At 43.6% G+C, this 24,900-nt stretch overlaps 1 protein-coding gene across 2 annotated transcripts in view; it reads right to left on the bottom strand.

Annotated features, from left to right (window-relative positions):
• ankrd50 (ankyrin repeat domain 50) overlaps positions 1 to 15,663 on the bottom strand; it is a 44,111-nt gene extending 28,448 nt beyond the window's left edge. Inside the window, exons 1-2 of one of the 2 annotated variants that reach the window (XM_055927167.1) lie at positions 15,392 to 15,663; positions 13,380 to 14,441 (exon numbers count right to left, since the gene is read on the bottom strand). In XM_055927167.1, the coding sequence (XP_055783142.1) occupies positions 13,380 to 13,882 (503 nt within the window). In that variant the 5' untranslated portion in view covers positions 13,883 to 14,441; positions 15,392 to 15,663. Of the gene's footprint in view, positions 1 to 13,379; positions 14,442 to 15,391 lie in introns of those variants that run through there. The other variant, XM_055927169.1, reaches the window with a different exon arrangement.
• Positions 15,664 to 24,900: the final 9,237 nt, after the last annotated feature.

The following is a 24,900-nucleotide window of genomic DNA, read 5'->3' as shown; positions in this document are numbered from 1 at the left end:
ACAAGCCTAAGATCACCATGCGCAATGCCAAGCATGGGCGTGAGTGATGTAAAGCCATTTGACTCTGGAGCAGTGGAAACGCATTCTCTGGAGTGATGAAACACACTTCACCATCTGGCAGTCTGGCAGACGAAACTGGGTTTGGCGGGTGTAAAGTTTGGTGTAGGAGGAATAATGACCTGGGGCTGTTTTCATGGTTCGGGCCCATTTATTCCAGTGAAAGGACATCTTAAAGCTGCAGCATACAATGACATTCTAGACGATTCCGTGCTTCCAAATTTGGGAAAGGCCCTGTCCTGTTTCAGCATGATAATGCCCTGTGCACAAAATGAGGTCCATACAGAAATGGCTTGTCGAGATTGGTGTGGAAGAACTTGACTGGCCTGCACAGCCCTGATCTCAACCCCATCGAACACTTTTGGGATGAATTGGAAGGCCGACTGTGAGCCAGGCCTAATCGCCCATCATCAGTGCCCGACATCAAGTCCCTGCAGCGATGTTCCAACATCTAGTGGAAAGCCTTCCCAGAAGAGTGGAGACTATTATAGCAGCAAAGGGGGACCAACTCCATATTAATGTGCGCCTGTCGATGTTGAGTAAGGATGCGCACCTGATTATGCATAGAAGTAGGTTCATAGGCTACCTGGCCTGCGCGCAAATGTAGGAATATAAATGTGCCCATTTTGGAATCTAATAGTATTTCTGATTTGGCTTAACGCACCACTACTAATGAGCTGTGGAGCTTCTCAAAGTAATGTTTTCTTCACCTCAAACAGCAAGCAAACAAATTCTGTTTTAACATCCATTGAGATTTCCAATAGTTCTTCAATGTATTTGAAGAATCTTTCCATATTTCGATAACCACTCAGCGTCAAAGGAAAAAATGTCATGCTCTGATCCAGTGGGAACAACATAAAATAGGCATACCTGATTACTTCTTATCCCTTGAGCAAATTAGCCTACAGCTGTGTTTGTCCTGAGCTCATTGGAGCGGGAAACTCTGAGGGCCCAGAATATTTTATACAATGTTGCAAGTTTGCTAGTGCAAGCTTCAGGCCAGACCCAAGTTAATAGTTGATACGTTTCAAGTTAGTTGCAGACAGGCCATGATAGGAAATGTGATTTATAGGATATTCATTTTTATCAGGATATTTTCTATCTGCAGGCTGCAATGTTTTTATTTTTTGGCTTTATAGGGTATTTCTACATAGTTGGCAATGACAATAAAAGTTACTATTTAGGTTTACCATTTTCATTTAGATTTGGATATAATTTTTATTAACCACATGACAATGATTTGAGATACGAAGACGTTATATGAATGAAATGAAACTGTTCACCCAATGTGGTATGGATCTGCTATTTTTTTATACTTTAGAACCAGAACCCCCATCAGAAGCTAGCCAACTAACTAGCTACTAGTCAGTTAGCCACTGCTAGCGCTATTTACCGTTAACGCGGACATCAGCCAGCCTCAGCCAGGTCAATTCCTGCCAGTCTGCACAGCGCGATATCAACCCAGAGCGTATCGGACTGCTTTTTCTCTACCACATCTCCGGATTCCTACCGCAAGCTCTGATCACTCGGCTACACATGCCTCTCCCTGATGTCAATATGCCTTGTCTATTGCTATATTGGTTAGTGATTTTTGTCTTATTTCACTGAAGAGCCTCCAGCCATGCTCAATATCAGTTAGCTAGCCCTTTTGCTCCACCCCCCACACATGCAGTGACGTCACCTGGCTTAAATGGTGTCTCTAGAGACAAAACCTCTCTCATCGTCACTCAATGCCTAGGTTTACCTCCACTGTACTCACATCCTACCATACCCTTGTCTGTACATCACACCTTGAATCTATTCTTCCGCACCCAGAAATCTGCTCCTTTTACTCGCTGTTCCGAATGCACTAGGCGACCACTTCTTATAGCCTTTCAGCCGTACTCTTATCCTACTCCTCATCTGGTCTCTGGTGATGTAGAGGTTAACCCAGGCCCGGCAGCCCCCAGCATCACTCCCATTCCCCAGGCGATCTCATTTGTTAACTTCTGTAACTGTAAAATCCTTGGTTTCATGCATGTTAACATTAGAAGCCTCCTCCCTAATTTTGTTTTATTCACTGCTTTAGCATACTCCTCCAACTCGGGTGTCCTAGCAGTGTCTGAATCCTGGCTTAGGAAGGCCACCAAAAATCCTGAAATGTCCATCCCTAACCATAACATGTTCCAATAAGATAGAACTGCCAAAGTGGGCGGAGATGCAATCTACTGCAGAGATAGCCCCGCTTCTCCTTCACCCAAATCCAGACAGCTGATGTTCTGAAAGAGCTGTAAAATCTGGATCCCTACAAATCAGCTGGAATAGACGATCTGGACCCTCTCTTTCTAAAATTATCAGCCGAAATTGTTGCAACCCCTATTACTAGCCTGTTCAACCTCACTTTCGTATTGTCTGAGATCCCCAAAGATTGGAAAGCTGCCGCGGTCATCCCCCTCTTCAAAGGGGGAGACACTCTAGAAATAAACTGTTACAGACCTATATCCATCCTGCCCTGCCTTTCTAAAATCTTTGAAAGCCAAGTTAACAAACAGATCACCGACCATTTCGGTCCCACGGTACCTTCTTCACTTTGCAATCTGGTTTCCGAGCTGGTCATGGGTGAACCTCAGCCACGTTCAAGGTCCTACATAATATCATAACCGCCATCGATAAAACAGACAGTACTGTGCAGCCATCTTTATTGACCTGGCCAAGGCTTTCGACTGTCAATCACCGCATTCTTATCGGCAGACAATGATGTCGCTCTTGCTGCTGGTGATTCTCTGATCCACCTCTACGCAGACGACACCATTCTGTATACATCTGGTCCTTCTTTGGACACTGTGCTAACAAACCTCCAAATGTGCTTCAACGCCATATAACACTCCTTCCGTGGCCTCAAACTGCTTTTAAAACTAAGTAAAACTAAGTGCATGCTCTTCAACCGATTGCTGCCCGCACCCTCCCGCCCGACTAGCATCACTACCCTGGACGGTTCTGACCTAGAATATGTAGACAGCTACAAATACATAGGTGTCTGGTTAGACTGTAAACTCTCCTTCCAGACTCACATTAAACATCTCCAATCCAAAATTAAATCTAGAATCGGCGTCCTATTTCGCAACAAAGCCTCCTTCACTCATACTGCCAAACATACCCTCGTAAAACGGACTATCCTACCGATCCTTGACTTCGGCGATGTCATTTACAAAATAGCCCCCAACACTCTACTCAGCAAACTGGATGTAGTCTATCACAGTGCCATCCATTTTGTCACCAAAGCCCCATATACTACCCACCACTGCGACATGTATTCTCTCATTGGCTGGCCCTCACTACATATTCGTCGCCAAACCCACTGGCTCCAGGTCATCTATAAGTCTTTGCTAGGTAAAGCCCCACCTTATCTCAGCTCACTGGTCACCATAGCAACACCCACCCGTAGCACACGATCCAGCAGGTGTATTTCACTGGTCATCCCCAAAGCCAATACTTATTTTGGCTGCCTTTCCTTCCAGTTCTCTGCTGCCAATGACTGGAACTAATTCCAAAAATCACTGAAGCTGGAGTCTTATATCTCCCCCACTGTACCTGTACAGTACACAGCCAATCTGTAAATACCACACCCAACTACCTCATCCCCATATTATTACTTACCCTCTTGCTTTTTTGCACCCCAGTATCTCTACTTGCACATCATCATCTGCACATCTATCACTCCAGTGTTAGTGCTAAATTGTAATTATTTCACCTCTATGACCTATGTATTGCCTACCTCCCTACTCTTCATTATTTGCGCACACTGTACATAGATACAAAAAAAAATACTGATATTGTGTTATTGACTGTACATTTGTTTATGTGTAACTCTGTGTTGTGGTTTTTGTCGCACTGCTTTGCTCTATCTTGGCCAGGTCGCAGTTGTAAATGAGAACCTGTTCTCAACTGGCCTACTTGGCTAAATAAAGGTGAAATATATATATATTTTTTTAAATAACATAGTTTGATGTCTTCACTGTTATTTTACAATGTAGCAAATAGTAAAAAATAAAGAATAACCCTTGAATGAATAGGTGTGTCCAAACTTTTGACTGGTACTGTACTTGTTTTCTCAGCTTGTCATTGGTCAAAGACTACAAAACAAAACCAACGAGAATCTATTAAGCAAATACTTAAATGCAGAAAATAATGTCTGTTGTAAACACAGGCTTGGGAGATCTTATACGTTTTGTTCTATGAGTTAATATCAGTCAGTTACCATGAGCTTTATGAATGATGCTTGTTTTGATTACATAAATGCTTCAAAATTCACAAAAAGTGACGTTAGCTAATGAAGATGATCTCATAGAACACGTATAAGATGTCCTAAGCCTGTGTTTACCGCAGACCTTAGATTCTACATTTACTCCCCCAAAAAACGTTATTTCCCCCATAGGCTTTGGCCAACGAGCCATGGCGGAGCCTCCATTGGTGCCTACAAAAAGACACCATTACTATTAGGAGACTTCAGCTGAATGCTTCATAAAAAGGACTTTTCACACTGTATGTATACAGAGGTGAATTGGTAACTATGCTGGAATGAACAATACTAGCATTTTGTCGAAGAGGAGTAAAGAAAGTACAGCAAAGCATTTATAGTATAAAGCAATGGGGATGTCAGTCATGTCAACTGGTGCTGCAGAACAAAGTCCAAACATTTCTAAAGCTCAAACAACTGCATCTCCACAACCCACAAGTCTCTGCAAGTAGAACACCATTTCTGAGATTTTCTGATGAACTGCACAGTTTATCAAGATCTTTTTTGGCATAAAGCTATTCTGCCCACAATTCATATCTCCATGGGATTAGCCCCTCCTCCCTGCAGTAACAAGGAGTAATGGATTGGTTGACTGGATTTACTGAATGTTTTAAACAAATCCTCAAGAAGGAAGACTAAATGTATGTATTAATAGCTACTACAACTTAGCAGTACTCAAGGTGAAAACGGCAAATTAGTTGGCTACAACTTAGCAGTAACTTGACTCAAGGTGAAAACGGCAAATTAGTTGGCTACAACTTAGCAGTAACTTGACTCAAGGTGAAAACGGCAAATTAGTTGGCTACAACTTAGCAGTAACTTGACTCAAGGTGAAAACGGCAAATTGGTTGGCTACAACTTAGCAGTAACTTGACTCAAGGTGAAAACAGCAAATTAGTTGCCTTACAGACAGACAAAAGGGGAATCTGGTAATGAGGTAATGGACATCCTAGAAAAGGGAGAGGTCTAGAGCTGTCATAAACAGTGCTCTATAGACAGTTCATGCAATACAAGGTAAAGACAGGAGTGGTTTGTCACGTTCCTGACCTATTTCTGTTAGTTTGTTATATGTGTTAGTTGGTCAGGACGTGAGTTTGGGTGGGCATTCTATGTTTTCTGTTTCTATGTTGGTTTTTGGGTTGCCTGGTATGGCTCTTAATTAGAGGCAGGTGTTTGGCGTTCCTCTAATTAAGAGTCATATTTAGGTAGGCGTTGTCACAGTGTTCGTTGTGGGTGATTGTCTTCCGTGTCTGTGTAATTGTTTGCACCATACGGGACTGTTTACGGTTTGTTCGGTTTGTGTAGCTTATGTTTCCTATTCGTGCGTTCTTCTTGTTTTATGTAAGTTCGTCGTCTAGGTCTGTCTACACCGTTTATTGTTTTGTTAGTTTAGTCAAGTTCGTGTTTTCGTTAATAAAATATGTCATTTCACTACGCTGCGCCTTGGTTCCCTCAATACTCCTCCTCTTCAGATGAAGAGGAGGAGGACTGCCGTTACAGAATCACCCACCAATCCAGAACCAAGCAGCGGAATTTCGAGCAACGGGAGAGTATACAGGACTTGTGGAGTTGGGAGCAAGTATTTAACGGAGAAGGACCATGGACTAAAGTGAATCACCGTCCATGGGAACAGCTGGAGGCAGTTCGGAGAGCGGAGGAGAAGAGAGAGAGGAACCGGAGTTATGAGGGGACGCGTCTTGCACGGAAGCCCAAAAAGCCCGTGAGTAACACCCAAACATTTCTTGGGGGGGGGCTAAGAGTTAGTGGGCCAAGGGCAGGTAGGAGACCTGCGCCCACTTCCCAGGCTTACCGTGGAGAGCGGGAGTACGGGCAGGCGCCGTGTTACGCAGTAGAGCGCACGGTGTCTCCTGTACGAGTGCATAGCCCAGTGCGGGTTATTCCACCTCCCCGCACTGGTAGGGCTAGATTGGGCATTGAGCCAGGTGTCATGAGGCCGGCTCAACGCATCTGGTATCCAGTGCGTCTCCTCGGGCCGGCATACATGACACCTGGTAACGCATGGTTTCCCCGGTTTGCCTACATAGCCCGGTGCGGGTTATTCCACCTCCCCGCACTGGTCGGGCGACCGGGAGCATTCAACCTGGTAAGGTTGGGCAGGCTCAATGCTCAAGAGAGCCAGTACGCCTGCACGGTCCGGTATTTCCGGCGCCACCTCCCCGCCCCAGCCTAGTACCTACAGTGCCTACACTACGCACTAGGCTACCAGTGCGTTTCCAGAGCCCTGTTCCTCCTCCATGCACTCTCCCTGTAGTGCGTGTATCCAGTTCGGTGCCTCCAGTTCCGGCACCACGCACTAAGCCTCCTGTGCGTCTCCAGAGCCCTGTACACACTGTTTCTTCTCCCCCTACTAATCCTGATGTGCTTGCCCTCAGCCCGGTGCCACCAGTGCCGGTACCACGCACCAGGTATAGAGTGGGCTTTGAGAGTCCAGTGTGCCCTGTCCCTGCTCCCCGCACTAGCATGAAGGTGCGTGTCCTTAGCCCGGTGCCTCCAGTTCCGGCACCACGCACCAGGTCTACAGTGCGCCTTATCCGGCCAGAGCCATCCGTCTCCCCAGCGCCATCTGAGCCAACCGTCTCCCCAGCGCCATCTGAGCCATCCGTCTCCCCAGCGCCGTCTGAGCCATCCGTCTGCAATGAGCCTGCAAAGCCGCCCGTCTGCCATGAGCCTGCAAAGCCGCCCGTCTGCCATGAGCCTACAGAGCCGTCCGCCAGACAGGAGCCGCTAGAGCCGTCCGCCAGACAGGAGCCGCTAGAGCCGCCCGCCAGACAGGAGCCGCTAGAGCCGCCCGCCAGACAGGATCTGCCAGAGTCGCCAACCAGACAGGATCTGCCAGAGTCGCCAACCAGACAGGATCTGCCAGAGTCGCCAACCAGACAGGATCTGCCAGAGTCGCCAACCAGACAGGATCTGCCAGAGCCGCCAACCAGACAGGATCTGCCAGAGCCGCCAACCAGACAGGATCTGCCAGAGCCGCCAGCGAGCCATGAGCAGCCAGAGCCGCCAGCGAGCCATGAGCGTCCAGAGCCGTCAGCCAGCCATGAGCGTCGAGAGCCGTCAGCCAGCCATGAGCGTCGAGAGCCGTCAGTGAGCCATGAGCGTCCAGAGCCGTCAGCCAGCCATGAGCGTCGAGAGCCGTCAGCCAGCCATGAGCGTCGAGAGCCGTCAGCCTGCCATGAGCGTCCAGATTCGTCAGTCAGCCATGAGCTGCCCTTCAGCCAGAAACGGCTATATACCCAGAACTGCCCCTCAGTCCAGAGCTGTCTCTCTGTCCGGAGCTGCCCTTCAGTCCGGAGTTGCCCCTCTATCCTGATCTCCCTCTCTATCCTGAGCTACCTCTATATTCTGATCTATCCCTCTGTCTTGTGCTATCCCTCTGTCTTGATCTATCTCTCTGTCCCGGTGTTGTCCCTGTCAGTGATGTTACCAAGAGGATTTTGTGGGGGTAGAATGAGGGTGGACATTTTTAGGGGGAGATGGAGGCTAGGATGGATTATGGTGGGGTGGGGACCTCGCCCGGAGCCTGAGCCACCACCGTGGTCAGATGCCCACCCAGACCCTCCCCTAGACTTTGTGCTGGTGCGCCCGGAGTTCGCACCTTATGGGGGGGGTTATGTCACGTTCCTGACCTATTTCTGTTAGTTTGTTATATGTGTTAGTTGGTCAGGACGTGAGTTTGGGTGGGCATTCTATGTTTTCTGTTTCTATGTTGGTTTTTGGGTTGCCTGGTATGGCTCTTAATTAGAGGCAGGTGTTTGGCGTTCCTCTAATTAAGAGTCATATTTAGGTAGGCGTTGTCACAGTGTTCGTTGTGGGTGATTGTCTTCCGTGTCTGTGTAATTGTTTGCACCATACGGGACTGTTTACAGTTTGTTCGGTTTGTGTAGCTTATGTTTCCTATTCGTGCGTTCTTCTTGTTTTATGTAAGTTCGTCGTCTAGGTCTGTCTACACCGTTTATTGTTTTGTTAGTTTAGTCAAGTTCGTGTTTTCGTTAATAAAATATGTCATTTCACTACGCTGTGCCTTGGTTCCCTCAATACTCCTCCTCTTCAGATGAAGAGGAGGAGGACTGCCGTTACATGGTTAGCCTATACAATTCAATAACCTACACAAAAACAACTTATTTTGTGCTTTGGAATTCATCTATTTCAAACAAAGCAAAAAAAACTAAACACGAGTCCAATTTGGCATAACCAGAAAATGTATTTAAATGTTGCGCTTTTAAGCTATTTAAGATAGTTGATTGATGACAAACAGGTTTATTCCCTACACTAACCCCTGAAATGATATAACTTTCTAAGTGGTAAGGTGTGCATTCCCGGCCAGGCTGCCAGTGATTCAACAATGTCAGTGGGATCGGAAATTTCATCCCGCCAACTCCCAGACCAATTTTTTTTTATTTGATTAAACCTTTATTTTGACAGGGAGTCAATGCTGAGACCCAATGTCTCTTTTCCAGATGATCCTATATAGCACCACGATACACATCAAAATACAATAAACACATGAACCGACACATTCATATACACATTAAACTAGACGTTATTATACACAACAACACACAAAAAGCTATACAAAATCATAAAAAAACAGACACATTCTTCAGTAAAAAAGTTCCCTAAAATCCATCTGAAATGCCTTAGAGGCACCAATTCCTTCAATGTTAAAGTGCATTGTAGATCATTATTGTAGATAATTCAACACGTAACGGATCTACCTAACTCCCTAGACGTCAAAGGAGTCTCCGGAGTTAATCAACCCTGTGAACAGGTTTGATCACTTTTCATTTTAAATCTTAATAGTGATGTTAGGTAAGTCGGAAGTTTGTGGAGCAGGCCTTTGTAAATAAAAATAGTGTAATGATGTGATCTACGTGACTTCAAAGCGGTCCAGACAATCTTTTGGTAAAGAATACAGTGATGAGTGATAAAACTGTCTCCAGTGATAAAACGGCATCCAGGGGTTTAATAGTAGAGGCAGATTCACTTTGATAAATAGTATCACCATAACCAAGAACAGGTGGAAAGGTTGACTGCAAAATCTGCTTCCTGCTGACAAGAGAGAGACCAGATCGGTTTCTGTTAAAAAAGCCCACTTTAAATCTTAGTTTCTTAACCTCCTCCTATATGTATATACTCCTGTTAAAATTGGACTCTGGGACACGCTACACAGTACACACACAGCGTGGTAAATATCTGACGAAGCAGCCTGCGGGGACAATGAGAGCGTCTCCTGTATTTCATCCTGATGAGGACACACAAGAAGACATCATGTGCCAGACAAAGCATACGCAACTTCCTTCCCTCCCATTCACTCCAGTCAGCGCGAGACAGAAGAAGGCATATCCCACACGGCATTGCCGAATTGACATCCTCTGAAAGCACAAAAAAAATCTGCCGGGGCTTTCATTTCACATCACTTAGCGACCTCCCCGTTTCCGAATGTGTGCAGCCAATAGCTCAGTTAACATTTAATATGCTCGTCATGCAAACACGCAAAGGGGATCCGATGAACGTGTTTGGGCTGTTTGGCGTCATAACACCCACTCCCATACCCACCGCCCCTGTATGCCAAGTTAAAGCGGCGTGGGCAGAGGGGCTGGCTCCAGAATGCTGAGTCATAGCTGCAGCCACTGGGACCATCTCTCTGGCTGTCTGGGGCTGAGCCTGACGCGCCACAGCGGCATCCTTTAAAACATGGCCTAATCTGCAGTGAGTCTTCCGCAGCCGTGCACCACATGAAGGCCGTGCGGCGCTTTCATCTTCCATTAGCATCCTCTTCTTTCCCCCCGACTGCCGCTCTGCAGTCCCCAACCTTCTGGCAATAGTACAATAAGTACTGCAAAGTACAACAAGTACTACAAAGTACAATAAGTAATACAAAGTACAAAAACAAAGTACAGGTACTGATCCAACTTTACAAGAACTGTGCCTTTACAATAATGTATTTGGATGGCAGGCAGATACATAGTTGCATCTGTTTGTGGCATGCAAATAAGCTCAGAGTTGAGATGCATTTTCAGGATACCGGCGATGTTGTGGTGAATTGCATCAGATGATCATGGCACAGGATTGTGAAGTTAGGACAATCATATACCATGAACATAAGTGTCAGCAGAGTTTCAATACATCCAGATCACTATCCATCATTTATGGAGTTTATGAATGTTGATGTTATTAATAACATCCGAAGCTCCAACTACAGTAGAGGAAAAGGAGCATATTGCTGTCAATGTGATTTGTAAAGGCTAGCAACAAACTTGTCATCGCCTTCAGTCCTTGCATGTAAAAAGCTTTAGAACATTAGCTTGTTATGCTAGCTGTAGGCCTATGTATTTAACAATGTTTTTTATTTTAATTCATGAGTCAATTCAATTAAGTGGCTAATGTTGATTTGGAGCAAATATAGACCATTTGGAAAAACCTCAATCAACTTTCGAAGCAATAGGGTCATAAAGGCAAGAACGCAGACAAAATTCTGCCAAGAAACTCAAACCGGGTTTTCAGATTCAAGCCATGAACACTCTACAAGCTCCCTTCGCTACCACGTACAGATTTGCCTGGCAGTTATTCAAACAACTGCACGCTCATTTGAAAATTAGACTTACAAACAAACCCCAAAAGCTCTCACCTAAACAAAAAAGTAATCTGCCCTCTCAGCACATTTCCCAGTGCCTTCAGCTTTTAGAGTGCCCACATGACTGAGTTAATTCCACCTATTTATGTGTGCTCTTTTGTCCCGAGGAAAAAAAGACATGTTGGGGAGAGAGAGAATGTTGTTGGATAGTTTCAAACAAGGCCAAATTTAATTCCACTGCTAGTGCTCTAGTCAAAACATGGTAGAGGCCATTAATAGAGGGAAAGCATATTGTAGTTAGATCCCCTCCCTCCCAGGTTTTCATGTTGCTGTTGTTCCTATCCAAGATATCCTATTCAAGATAAAGCTTACTCTGGTGACTAGAAAAGCACACAATGGTGAATGGAGAGGATGGCAGGGCATAGGATGGAGATGTCAACCAACGTCTGAACCAGGTTTAATGTATTGACACACAACCGGTGATTACGATCAACATACTATTAATTGGTTGGCTTTGACGAGGACAAAGAATTTGGTTAAACTCTCTGGCATTCACATTTAAAACTGAGTGGGGGCCAAAGGTTCCACCAGTCTTGTTTAGCAAGACTGGTGGAAAAATCTGTCGATGTGCCCTTGAGCAAGACACTTAACCCTATTTGCTCCTGTAAGTCACTCTGGATAAGAGCATCAGCTAAATGACAAAAATGGAACAAATGAACACACTCTTTTTCATTTATTGATCGAGAATATAGCCTAGTTATTGGAACACCTGAGTTGAGTTTTTCACCCACTGTGAAATGATTTCCCTAAAGTCAATTAGGGGAACCATCATTTTGAAAGAATAATACACTTTTTTATATTCCTCCATTACTTGCTTTGCCTATTGTAAATGCCAGTCTGCAAAAATAAAGCTGTGGGATCTTGGCTACAGATCTTCCACATTCCAACGTTCTGCAACCTGACAACATCTAGTAGATTACCAAGGGGCCGTGAAATGATTTGTGTACAACAACATCCACAACACTTTTACACCTGAGATGGTGATAAGAAATTCTTCAGAGTTCATATTTACTCCACAAACAAAAGGCTGTGATCTCCATTGGATAAGAATTCTGTATGTTGTCCACAGAGTCTGAACCAAACCTCAAGGGGTAAAGAAATACCCTTGTTTAGGCCAGGATTAGTTGGTGATGCAGTCTGTGAGAAGCATTCCATTCCTTTGACACTGACCAGAAATGGACCTCTGTATTTCCACAGGTTGTCCATGTCCCCATGTTAACCTGTCTTCAATCTCAAAGTTCACAGTCAAGTCCCAGGCATCAATAGTGCCTTATTACTATACTAACTGACACAGGGCTACTTCCTCAAGTTCCGATGGGAAAGGTGTATAACCCAAGGGAAATCAATGAGTCTGTTGACCATTTAAAAATGATTTACCTCGCTGAACGTTTGACCTACTTTCCCAGTGTGTGATGTAGAGATGGTGCAATAAGCATCACCAGATGGCCAGACATGAGGCATGTGTGTTCAACACTGCATTCCATCCCATGTGTGTAATAGTATAGACTGGCTGACCCATCCCATGTGTGTAATAGTATAGACTGGCTGACCCATCCCATGTGTGTAATAGTATAGACTGGCTGACCCATCCCATGTGTGTAATAGTATACACTGGCTGACCCATCCCATGTGTGTAAATAGTATACACTGGCTGACCCATCCCATGTGTGTAATAGTATAGACTGGCTGACCCATCCCATGTGTGTAATAGTATAGACTGGCTGACCGATACCATGTGTGTAATAGTAAAGACTGGCTGACCCATCCCATGTGCGTAATAGTATAGACTGGCTGACCCATCCCATGTGTGTAATAGTATACACTGGCTGACCCATCCCATGTGTGTAATAGTAAAGACTGGCTGACCCATCCCATATGTGTAATAGTATAGACTGGCTGACCCATCCCATATGTGTAATAGTATAGACTGGCTAACCCATCCCATGTGTGTAATAGTATACACTGGCTGACCCATCCCATGTGTGTAATAGTATACACTGGCTATCACGTCGTATAGACAAGTCGTGCAAGTAACATACACACATAGCAGTTCGTTTAAAAATACAGCTTTAAACCCCTTTTAAAGCCCCAGTCTAACAGTTTTTTTTTAATCCTGTATGTCCAATTGAACTTGTATAAGATATAGGGCAGTCAGTCAAACACTTCAAAGCTGTATGTTCTTCCGTTTGGGGCCACCTGAGCTTTGGTGCCACTTAAAATAACTGACCTTTCCTCAACCAAGGGCTAGTGGGGACAGTCCCACAGCATGCCACATAAGGGGAAAAGAACAACACAAACACTTCATCAATGGGTAGGGGGACAGAGGAGGGTGGGGGTAATGCAAGGAGGGGAGAGGAGGGAATGGGGTGGGTAGCAGGTTTCACTTACCTCTTGAAAGCCTCAGTGGGGTTTCTCTCACACTCCCCGGGCTGCAGGGCGCTCTGCACCGCTGGTTCATGCACCTTCTCCTTGTAATCCGGCACCAGGCCGCTCTGGCAGATCTGGGCCACCAGGCCTCGGATGAAGCCGCCAAGGCAGAGTGTGTCCGAGTCGTCCGCACGGCAAAAATGGAATGCCAAACTCTGCTGCTGCAGCCCCCGATGAGCACCCTGGGCTGAGGTGGGCCACAGGAGCTCTGTGCATAGGGCCGTCTTCCCACTCCCAGGCCCCCCCACCAGCAACACCCCCCAGGTGGTGGCCTTCGCAGAGCCTGCTGCGGAACTGCCGCTGGGGTTGGGTGCGCTAGTACCGGAGGCAGAGGACTGCTTGCTGGGAGTGGTGGTCACACCACTCAGGCCATTCGTTTTTTCCCGGATGCAGTGCTGGATCTTGTGGAAGACCCAGTCCCTGCAGTAAAAACGCTTACCCTGCAGCAAACTGGTTTGGGCCATTTTGAGATACTGCTATTCCGACTATTCCTCATAGGGCTTTCCTTGCCCTCACATTTTTAACCCAGAGTGGGCCAGCTGTAAAATCGAATATCCATTCTGTTGGCTCCACATGTGCTTTTCCAAGTTGATTGCAGCTGTCCTTAGTGTTGTCATAAAGCCAAAGTGAAACTGAGGCTCCCTTCTGAGAAAACACAGAATGGTTGTGGACAAGAAAACCAGTTTTTGAGACGTCGCTTAATATATGGGGCAAAAAAGAGTCACAATTGAGGCTTATACTGTACATTTTCCACTAACTTTTTCCATGGCTTTCTCATTGGCTGGACTGAATGCTCAGTGTTATTCCAGTTTTGTTGCTTTAACATGGTGTTGTGCATGACAGGGCACAGTGCTTTGAGTGCATCCACTTTCAAACTCAACCACTGCTTGATTAGCCCTGAGAGTTAGTTATTTGTTTCCCTTGCTACATTTCAAAGAGAAACTGGAGCAGAGATATTGTTTCCATTACATTTGCCAGAGATGCGTTGGTCTGTCCATAAACATTGAGCGCCTGGTCACTTTCCTGGAATAAACAGTTTGGTGTAAAAAAAAATCAGATTACAGTTTCAACTTTATCTAGCAATACAACTACACAGTTCACTCCCATTTCGAAAATGCATTGCATTAGTTTGCTGAATGGGGAGTTTGTTTATAACAGAGTAACTAACAAGACATTGCGGATGGTCCTCACACTTCAATTCTGGGCATGGTTTGGTTCAGTTTCTCTAGCCTACTCACTGATCCTTCTTCCTTCTTATGTGGCTGTGTCGCAAATAATTCCCATCCGTCCTGAACGGGGAAAAACTCCAAATGAGAGGACCCCCTTTCTCTTCCTACCTACATCGATGTTCCCTATCCCACAATGCAATAATGACTAAAAGCAATAACCTTAAAGTGTCGGTTTCTATTCAGATCTGTAATACAGGTGGGCGCTATACTGCATAACAGTAATAGGTATATCACTTTAAAACACATGTATTATGTCCGGTAAATGTTATTATTCACCTTTCTCCAGTTTTCTAGGCACACACTTTATCGCGTAAACATTATAGCCTGCTACAGCGCTCTCATTTTAGAAAGAAATGACCGAGGTAGTTTTTAACTCATTACCGAAATGCAACGGCAAGAAAAAACCCTACGAATAGGTAGACAACCGCTATTAGGGGTAAACTGTCATCGGTGTCGATGAAACGTGGACCAAAGACTGGTCAGGCTACACCGTCTTTTGTATGACAAAAAACCTCACCCATTTCAAATAGAATACAATCGAACACCTTTCGTCAATCTAAAAACATACACTATGTAAAGATAATGTCATGCCGATAAAGAGCAAATAGGTCAACTAACTGAATGCTGCCCTTAATCTTGTCAAATACAATGCAACTATTTTTTGAACTTTAAGCAAATGTGTATAACGTTTTTCAATGTTAACGTTACAGTTTCAAATGTCTTGTATAGCCTACGGCTTCTCACCTCTTGCTGAATCTCCCTTTTCTTTTGGTTTCTGTGTCCGTGGTAAAACCATCTGTCGTCTAACCAAATGCTATGCTTTAAAAGCAATATTTGATTTGCTTAATCGATTTCCAAGCCCCATCTTCCACTTCGTCCATCCGCGTCTTCGCATTATTCTTTATTTCAGCAGCGGCGGTTCCTGCTATCCAACACAGCACTGTAACCAGTAAACCATTCTCTTCCTCCAAACGCTCTCCAAAATTCCATCCCTCCTTGCATACAGAGCAGACACGCAGGATGGACGCAAAGTCTGATGGGAATTGGGGTTTTGGCTCCCCAAGCCGCCATTATAACGGCCTAATAAACGCACAATTTCTGCGTTATAGAACAACAGTAATTAGTCAAAAGTGTTAGCGTTAAAACCAGCCGTTTTCTTTCTTTACATAGATGTATAAAAGTGCTAATGTTATTACGACAATGTTGCATAGAGGAAAAAGTGACAGTAAAAAAAAAATCCAGACAATTTATAATCACTGATGACCATTGATGTACCATTAATCATTCAAGGCACATTGTTTTCCAACTAGTTGATCACGTGGGTGTTTTCAGAACAGAATACAGGAATTACCAGGCTAACTGCCTAAGATCACTTACTAGTTGATGAAAGAATGACAAGAATGGTGTTGCAGTTGTAACAGGTTGTAATTAAAAACAGTGTTGCTTGTGCCTGCACGTCACACAAAGTCAATTAGTGTTTTAATTTCAAAGTAGACACCTTTCCTTCTTGTAAAAGTGTCGTCTGACCCTTACCCTATGGGGAAGGTATGCTTATAGAGCTGCCCCCAGTGGACACGGCAGAGAGAGATAAGCAAATCTATACATTGAACCCAGCCTTTCTCCTGTAATCACACACACATACACACTCATCTCCCCTCTCTGTCTCCTCCTACATTTACCTCTCACTAATACAGTATGCCATGCAGGGTCTCCACCCACAGAGAAGTATGAATCTATGTTTCATCTGGCTGTTCACACGAAAATAACAAAACACAATCACCTCCAACGTACTACTCACTTCATGCAGTCAACATTTGCATGGCACTCTAGTGAGAAGAGAGTGGTTGTTAATGTGCACTGGATCCGATTCTTATGTCAGCTGGAGTTGATGTGTTATGAGCTCATTCCCTTAAGCTGTGGTAAAGCTGCATGTTGCTGTTTATACCATGCACAAACTGCTCAATAGGTGTATCCAACAATGCATTCAAACCAATCTGCGGAATTTGGGTAATTTTCCCTCTCTGTGCCAGTTAAATACCAACTGGTTAATTTCAGAACAAGACACAGGTTAGGGGGGTCATTGTGTGCAGTAATAATGATTCTCGTTTGTAAATATGTCCAATATATTACGCCTCAATTTGAAATCAACAGTTTAACACATTTGGTGTATTAGGTTGGCAGCAGGTTATTTATTTCGGGAAAATAGTGTAGAGAGAGTATCCATGTCTTTGCCATTTTGTACTCTTGCTGAAATGTTGGCAGATGCTCTACTGCCCTGTAAAAAGGTTGTTGGTATATAGGTGTCTAAAACACATAGCTCTTCAGGGCCTGAGAATGTAGGTTAATGTGTTACTGCTGGCTCTTCATATTGCACCTTCTTACCCTGCAATTTAAGGATAAAGAATGGGACCTTTAAAATGGCAATCAAAACAAAACGATATTGGCCATTTGCTGATGTGTTTTGCAGATCTGGGGTAAAAAATAGTTGTCATATATATCATTTATTTCAACACTACAGACAGCAAACAAAGCCCAGAGGACTGCAATGTGCATCCAACATTTTGAGTGTATCCACTGCAAGCTTATTCCTCTCAAATATTACAGCATGCTTTCCAAAACAAACATGTATTGTATAAAAGCATACATGCAAATCAATATACTCCGCAGTGAAGACATTGTAACATTGATGAACAATAAGAGGCATCACATTCTTTTTTTTTCTTCACATGCAATAGCACTTAGTGTACTTTACAAATCCCAGCAGCAGGACAGCAGGTGAATAATACTAAGCAATCACTCAATGCGGCTCCTTGATTTGAGAATGCTCCAAGAACAAATACGTATTTTAAGGTGTGTGTGTGTGTGTATAGGCACAGCATAGTTATTGAAGTAATTTAGGGGCATGACTATTGTGCATAGCAATAATTGTTTGGCTTGCTGCATCATGGCCTCAAAGCATGAATCACCTTCTGTAATAAATTAGCAATCATATAGTCTAAATATCAATATCCCATTAAAGTGACATATTTAGAGACTATTGACATCTGGGGTGACACTGACATGACCTTCTCCCTCCCAACATCTTCTCTAATTGTAGATATGGAAAATACTTCGATACGAGCATGCATGTTGACTAATATTTTATCTTCTTAAGGCTTGTTATGTTGCTGTTAGACACAATACTCCCTTGCTGTTGGACCATTATTGGAGCTCAACATGTTTCATATGTCACGCTTTCCTCTCACTGTCAGTTAGAAAAATCCTTCATAGCACAATGTCTTCAGGGCTACAGAAACAAGTTGAGAGAAACTCAAGTGTCATGGTTCAACAGAAAACTAAGACCCCTCAAACAATGAGGGCAGTTGGCAATTTCAAGGCCATTGAGCTCCACTATGTTTGCGGTTAAGACATATCATTGGGTTTTGAGGACCATAATGAGTCTGCTGCCTTCAGGACAGAGAAATACAATACAATAGACCTACTTTTAGTTTTGCTGCTGGGTTTTTCTACTGTGTGAATTCATCTCAAATGACGTGAATTGGTTTGACGTGATGTCAGAAATCACACCAAGGTTGAGCCAGGCAATTAATAACAACACCTAATAGTGTAAACGTCATCTGTCATCTGTCTACCTGGAGTGGGTTTAGTTTTCTCATGGAAAATAAGCTTTAGTTCTTTGCAGTTTTTTGTCCTCCAAAAATATATAACTACCACCTACTCCAAAGAAGTTGTGGATTGGAGAATAATGCTGTCAATCACTTTATAAGACAGATTCACACAGCTCTGGGGCCAAGTTGACACTCTTTGTACAATGTTGTCCAGCAGACTGGAACTAACAACAACTACTCTCTGAAATATTAATATCCCTGGAGTGAGAGTGTGTGTTGGCTGTCGATGGAAAACTGGCACAACACTGATGCATTACTAAAGGGGGAAGTCTTCTCTCTCTCTCTGTGCCTTCAGGCTACATCTCCCACTATCGATGCTAAAGATCCTGAGACTTCCCAGCATTGCTATATTTGTCATACAAAGGCCCTGTTTACTGTATGCAAAATGCATCCACTATTCGTCCCTTACTTGGAGTAATTACTGATCTGACAAGGTTTGATTGGTCAAAGAAAGAGAATCGAAACTACACTAACCATCCACATACAGATCAGTGAGCACTTCAACGGAGGATACATTTTAAAGTATTTAAGGGGGGCATTAAATGTAATGCATCCCAGAGTGGACAATGTATAGAAGATTCATTCTCTGAGGTAATGGTTTTAATGGATGCTTTTAATGAAGTGTGGTTTTAAAAGGACTGTTACAAGTTTCTGCAGTCTGCCGTCATTCTTACTATTTCCCTATGAGACATAAAGTATGGTATTCACATAGGCTATATCATTGAATTTAGAGCAAGGGTTGTATGAGTCAACATGTGAAGGCACCTTCATAACAAGCAAAACCACTTTTTATTGAGATTCTATTGCAGCACTGTTCCCAAATTCCATACCCAAATTCTCATTGTAAATTCATAACCTCTTGAGTACTGAATTATTAATTCTAAAATAACAATATAAAACATGAAACAATAACATGTAATCTTCAGAAATCTAGGACATGGACATTGAATCGTGAGCATTGTAAAACAATACAGACTTAAATAATTGATGAAGTCTTGGTGGAATCAAAGGACTTGTGATAAGCCCCCAGACTGCAGAGGATACTCATGAGAGTATTAGATGTCTATGTCTATGTGTCTCTGAAGGACTCCTTTGAAAAAAGAACAGCTTTGTCTCTCAGCGTTTCGCTTACGTAACTGGCTCATCCAAGGCTACAAGTTTCACTCTTCTCTTTATTTCCCACTTTCCCTCTTATCAAAACTATGAGATATGAGCGCCTGTGGAGGAGAAATATGTTGTGCAATGACTCATCATGGCGCACTATTGACAGTGACGGAAGAGGAGGCGAGACGCCCCACTCGCTGTTTTTTTCTGATTCAATGAAAGTCAATGATCTAAGTAGACTAGACCCAGCTGCTATAGCATTGGTGTCTATGGGAGACACCCACTTACGTAGACAGGAACTGACCATATAAAAAGGAAAACGGCCCGAGTGAACTCTTCATTTATCCACCGTCTTTGCTTGCGAGTCACTTGAGACAAAGTATGTTCACAAGTAAAGAGCACGGCGTGTCGGTGTGGAGTGATGACCTCGTGCATTCTCTCTGGGTGCGGAGTGATGACCTCATACCAAGAGCATAAACTCTTGGTCCTCCACCACACCATGTTACCATTGTTTGCATGGTATGTGACACCAGTCTGGTTCCTCATATTGCACAAAGGACTAGAAGTCGTTTAAGTAGTGGTGAGAATATGTAAAACGGTCTAGTTGTAAAATGGATCTGAATAGAGGCCAAAAAGGTGCGGGTGGAGACCTATGTTGGCCAAAAAACGAACCAGTAATTAATAATGTATTACTAGTAATTAGAAATGCATTTTGTTCATTTATGTAACAATCATTTGGGCCACACGGTCTGCAGCGCTGCTGGTTTGCATCCTTTCCCACTACTCAGGCATTGAGATTTTCTGTCCCATTCATGACATAGGAGAAATTAAAACCAGCAGTACTGAGGACATTGAGGCATTGGGTATCGGTACCCCAGACATACCCAGATATAATACGTAATTTTATTACAACTCTTAGAACTGCAGAAGTTATTTGACGATAGAGGTAGATTGGTGCATTGATACCTTAGCTGCTCCTCCGTCCGGACAGTCCCACTTCCTTCCCCTTGCAGTGACCTCCAACTGGTCTGGAGGTGACACGGCTGTCTGCTGTTTTTCCACACTGCAAAACTGCCAATTTAGCTGCATATTTCTTTGCTGCCTATTTCTTTGCTGCCTATTTCTTAGCTGCCTATTTCTTTGCTGCCTATTTCTTAGCTGCCTATTTCTTTGCTGCCTATTTCATAGCTGCCTATTTCTTAGCAGCCTATTTTTTAGCTGCCTATTTTTTTGCTTTCCTATTTCTTAACTGCCTATTTCTTAACTGCCTATATTTTAGTTTTCCTATTTCTTAGATTTCCTATCTTTAGGTGCCTATTTCTTAGTTTTCCTATTTCTTAGTTTTCAATGCCTTTTAAAAAGGACAAGGACACTGTAAAGGACCTTCATTATAAGAAAGAAAATTAGTAAATGTGTGAAGACAGGCTACATTAGTTTTAAAGTCTATTGCATTTGTCTAATTAGCTTGAGTGACTTTCAAGGTCAGTGATGACTGGAGAGATGCCGTCGGGGATATCTGTATCATGGTGACTGGAGAGATACTATCAGGTATATCTGTATCATGGGGACTGGAGAGATACTATCAGGTATATCTGTATCATGGTGACTGGAGAGATACTATCAGGTATATCTGTATCATGGTGACTGGAGAGATGCCATCAGGTATATCTGTATCATGGGGACTGGAGAGATACTATCAGGGATATCTGTATCATGGTGACTGGAGAGATGCCATCAGGGATATCTGTTTCATGGTGACTGGAGAGCTACTGTCAGGGATATCTGTATCATGGTGATTGGAGAGATGCCATCAGGGATATCTGTATCATGGTGATTGGAGAGATGCCATCAGGGATATCTGTATCATGGTGACTGGAGAGATACTATCAGGGATATCTGTATCATGGTGATTGGAGAGATGCCATCAGGGATATCTGTTTCATGGTGACTGGAGAGATACTATCAGGTATATCTGTATCATGGTGACTGGAGAGATGCCATCAGGGATATCTGTTTCATGGTGATTGGAGAGATGCCATCAGGGATATCTGTATCATGGTGATTGGAGAGATGCCATCAGGGATATCTGTATCATGGTGACTGGAGAGATACCATCAGGGATATCTGTTTCATGGTGACTGGAGAGCTACTGTCAGGGATATCTGTATCATGGTGATTGGAGAGATGCCATCAGGGATATCTGTATCATGGTGATTGGAGAGATGCCATCAGGGATATCTGTATCATGGTGATTGGAGAGCTACTGTCAGGGATATCTGTATCATGGTGATTGGAGAGATGCCATCAGGGATATCTGTATCCTGGTGACTGGAGAGATGCCATCAGGGATATCTGTATCATGGTGATTGGAGAGATGCCATCAGGGATATCTGTATCATGGTGATTGGAGAGATGCCATCAGGGATATCTGTATCATGGTGATTGGAGAGATGCCATCAGGGATATCTGTATCATGGTGATTGGAGAGATGCCATCAGGGATATCTGTTTCATGGTGACTGGAGAGCTACTGTCAGGGATATCTGTATCATGGTGATTGGAGAGATGCCATCAGGGATATCTGTATCATGGTGATTGGAGAGATGCCATCAGGGATATCTGTATCATGGTGATTGGAGAGATGCCATCAGGGATATCTGTTTCATGGTGACTGGAGAGCTACTGTCAGGGATATCTGTTTCATGGTGACTGGAGAGCTACTGTCAGGGATATCTGTATCATGGTGACTGGAGAGATGCCATCAGGGATATCTGTTTCATGGTGACTGGAGAGCTACTGTCAGGGATATCTGTATCATGGTGATTGGAGAGATGCCATCAGGGATATCTGTTTCATTGTGACTGGAGAGCTACTGTCAGGGATATCTGTATCATGGTGATTGGAGAGATGCCATCAGGGATATCTGTATCATGGTGATTGGAGAGATGCCATCAGGGATATCTGTATCATGGTGATTGGAGAGATGCCATCAGGGATATCTGTATCCTGGTGATTGGAGAGATGCCATCAGGGATATCTGTATCATGGTGACTGGAGAGATACCATCAGGGATATTTGTGCCATGGTGACTGGAGAGATACCAAGTGTGTGCAGGCCAAAGGCTGGTTGCCACAATTCCAGAAGTCTCAATATGTTTTCCAGAATCTATGACAAATCTGATAGTTTAACAACCATCGCCTTTCATTTGGAGTCAAACTTCTGCACTTGGTCACTTGAGCATAGCAAATGCAGTCATTAAACCCATACTGTAGACAGTATGGGAAATGTTTAGATTCACATTTTCAATGTTGTGTATATGGCACTTCAACTACAAAAATACTTATTCTAGATTGGTCTTATATTCAACTACATCTCTTACAGTACACTAACGTTTTTTAACATGTTTATTTCTATTGTGAAGCACTACCTTAATGAATAGCATAATTCTACCATCTACGATTCCAAGACTCTGCACTAGTGTTGTCGGTGTTTTCAGAAATACACATGATGCCTAATACTTCTCTCTCTTGTTAACCAAGTTTCAGCATAACTTCACTGTGGTTTCAGTATTGCTGAGGAGATTACACTGTCAGACCCTCTTAAGGTAGCCATTCACAGGGTGGCATTTCCTTTCCCTTACCCACTATGCAATTACTGCCTAAACTGGGCTCTGTCTGAAGTCTTACCAGGTGCGGCTGGAAATTGTGTGTTTGGCAAGAATGCCATCTGTTCAGGGAATACCAACATTATCATCTCCCTCACAGGCCTTTTATGGTTCTCTGTCATCGATAAAGCTAAAGAAACACAGCTGGCAATCTTGAATATTCTGAATGCACTGTTGCATATGAACAGTAGTTGTTGGCGTAGGGCTTAGGCCATTCATATTTTTTTCTACACTTAGCCCGAACATACAATGGCACGCATTCATGACAATATATTGTATCTCAGCAGATGCGAACTGCATTCACAATGTAGGCTACCCATCTGTCCCTGGCACAAAACCCCTCTATTCTGTACACTGGAATCACGAACAGTCTGTTGACAAATGGACGAGAGCACGTTTGCATCGCTTCACGTCCAGATAGCCACGGCATGTTGTTAAATCATCTGCATTTGTTAGAGTGAAAGGGTGGATTCAGACGTTTTTCTTGCACCGGAATAATGCACATTTGGATTTTATGTACTGAACGAAACAATGTTCACCACGTAAAACACGCTTCTGTTATGTGTTAATATAATTTATTTAGACTTATTGCAGAACTGATCATCCTCAGTTATATGAACAGTCCATTTTGAGTGGGAGAGGAGGACAAGGACTAGGGAGGTCTCAAAGCTATGGAACATAACATGACTAAATGGAAGGCAGGCTTGGTATTGTCAGAGGAAGTGAGATCCTAGATCTATGTTGTTGTCTGGGCCATCTGAAGAGGCTGTCCGGAAATATATGGAAGCCAGTCGTATGGCTGTGCTGCATAGGTGGAAGAAAGAGAACATATGGCTTGTAAATCTCACCAATGGGGGTCTATGAGGGATGTGATGGCAGGCTTACAAGACTATTCAAACATTTTCTCCTGCTCATTAAAAGAGAAAAGAGGGTGAAAAGAGGGTGTCCTCTTAAGGATCTGAACCTTTTTTTCAATTTTCACCTAAAATGACATACCCAAATCGAACTGCCTGTAGCTCAGGACCTGAAGCAAGGATATGCATGTTCTTGATACCCTTTGATACCAGAGACAGCAGGGATTACGGATTACATGCAATCCATGTAATTTAAAATGTCAATGTTTTCCATGAAAACAAACATGAAATGAGTTGCAAAATGAAGAGGAAATATAGTCAATATAATATAATTTCCTACAGGCTCAAATTTCTAAGTGGCCCCAAACTTTTGAATGGTAGTGTATATCAAAATCAAATTAAATCAAATCAAATGGTGTTTGTCACATGCGTCGAATACAACACCTTACAGTGAAATGCTTAATTACAAGCCCTTAATCAACAATGCAGTTTTAAGAAAATACCCCCCCCCCCTCAAAAAAAAAGTATGAGATAAGAATAACAAATAATTAGAGAGCAGCAGTAAATAATAATAGCGGGGCTATATACAGGGGGTACCGGTACAGACTCAATGAGCGGGAGCACCGGTGTCGAGGTAATTGAGGTAATATGTAAATGTAGGTAGAGTTATTAATGTGGCTATGCATAGATAATAACAGAGTAGCAGCAGTCCAGAAGGGTGGGGGGGGGGGGGCAGGAGGCAATGGAAATACTCTGGGTAGCCATTTTATTAGCTGTTCAGGAGTTTTATGGCTTGGGGATAGAAGCTGTTTAGTAACCTCTTGGACCTAGACTTGGAGCTCTGGTACCGCTTGCCGTGCGGTAGCAGAGAGAACAGTCTATGACTAGGGTGGCTGGAGTCTTTGACAATTTTAGGGCCTTCCTCTGACACCGGCTGGTATAGAGGTCCTGGATGGCAGTAAAC

This window comes from Salvelinus fontinalis, chromosome 6 (genome assembly GCF_029448725.1).
Source record: "Salvelinus fontinalis isolate EN_2023a chromosome 6, ASM2944872v1, whole genome shotgun sequence".
NCBI lineage: Eukaryota > Metazoa > Chordata > Actinopteri > Salmoniformes > Salmonidae > Salvelinus > Salvelinus fontinalis.
Note: the sequence above shows the minus strand (reverse complement) of the source record. Positions and strands in the feature narration are given on the sequence as shown.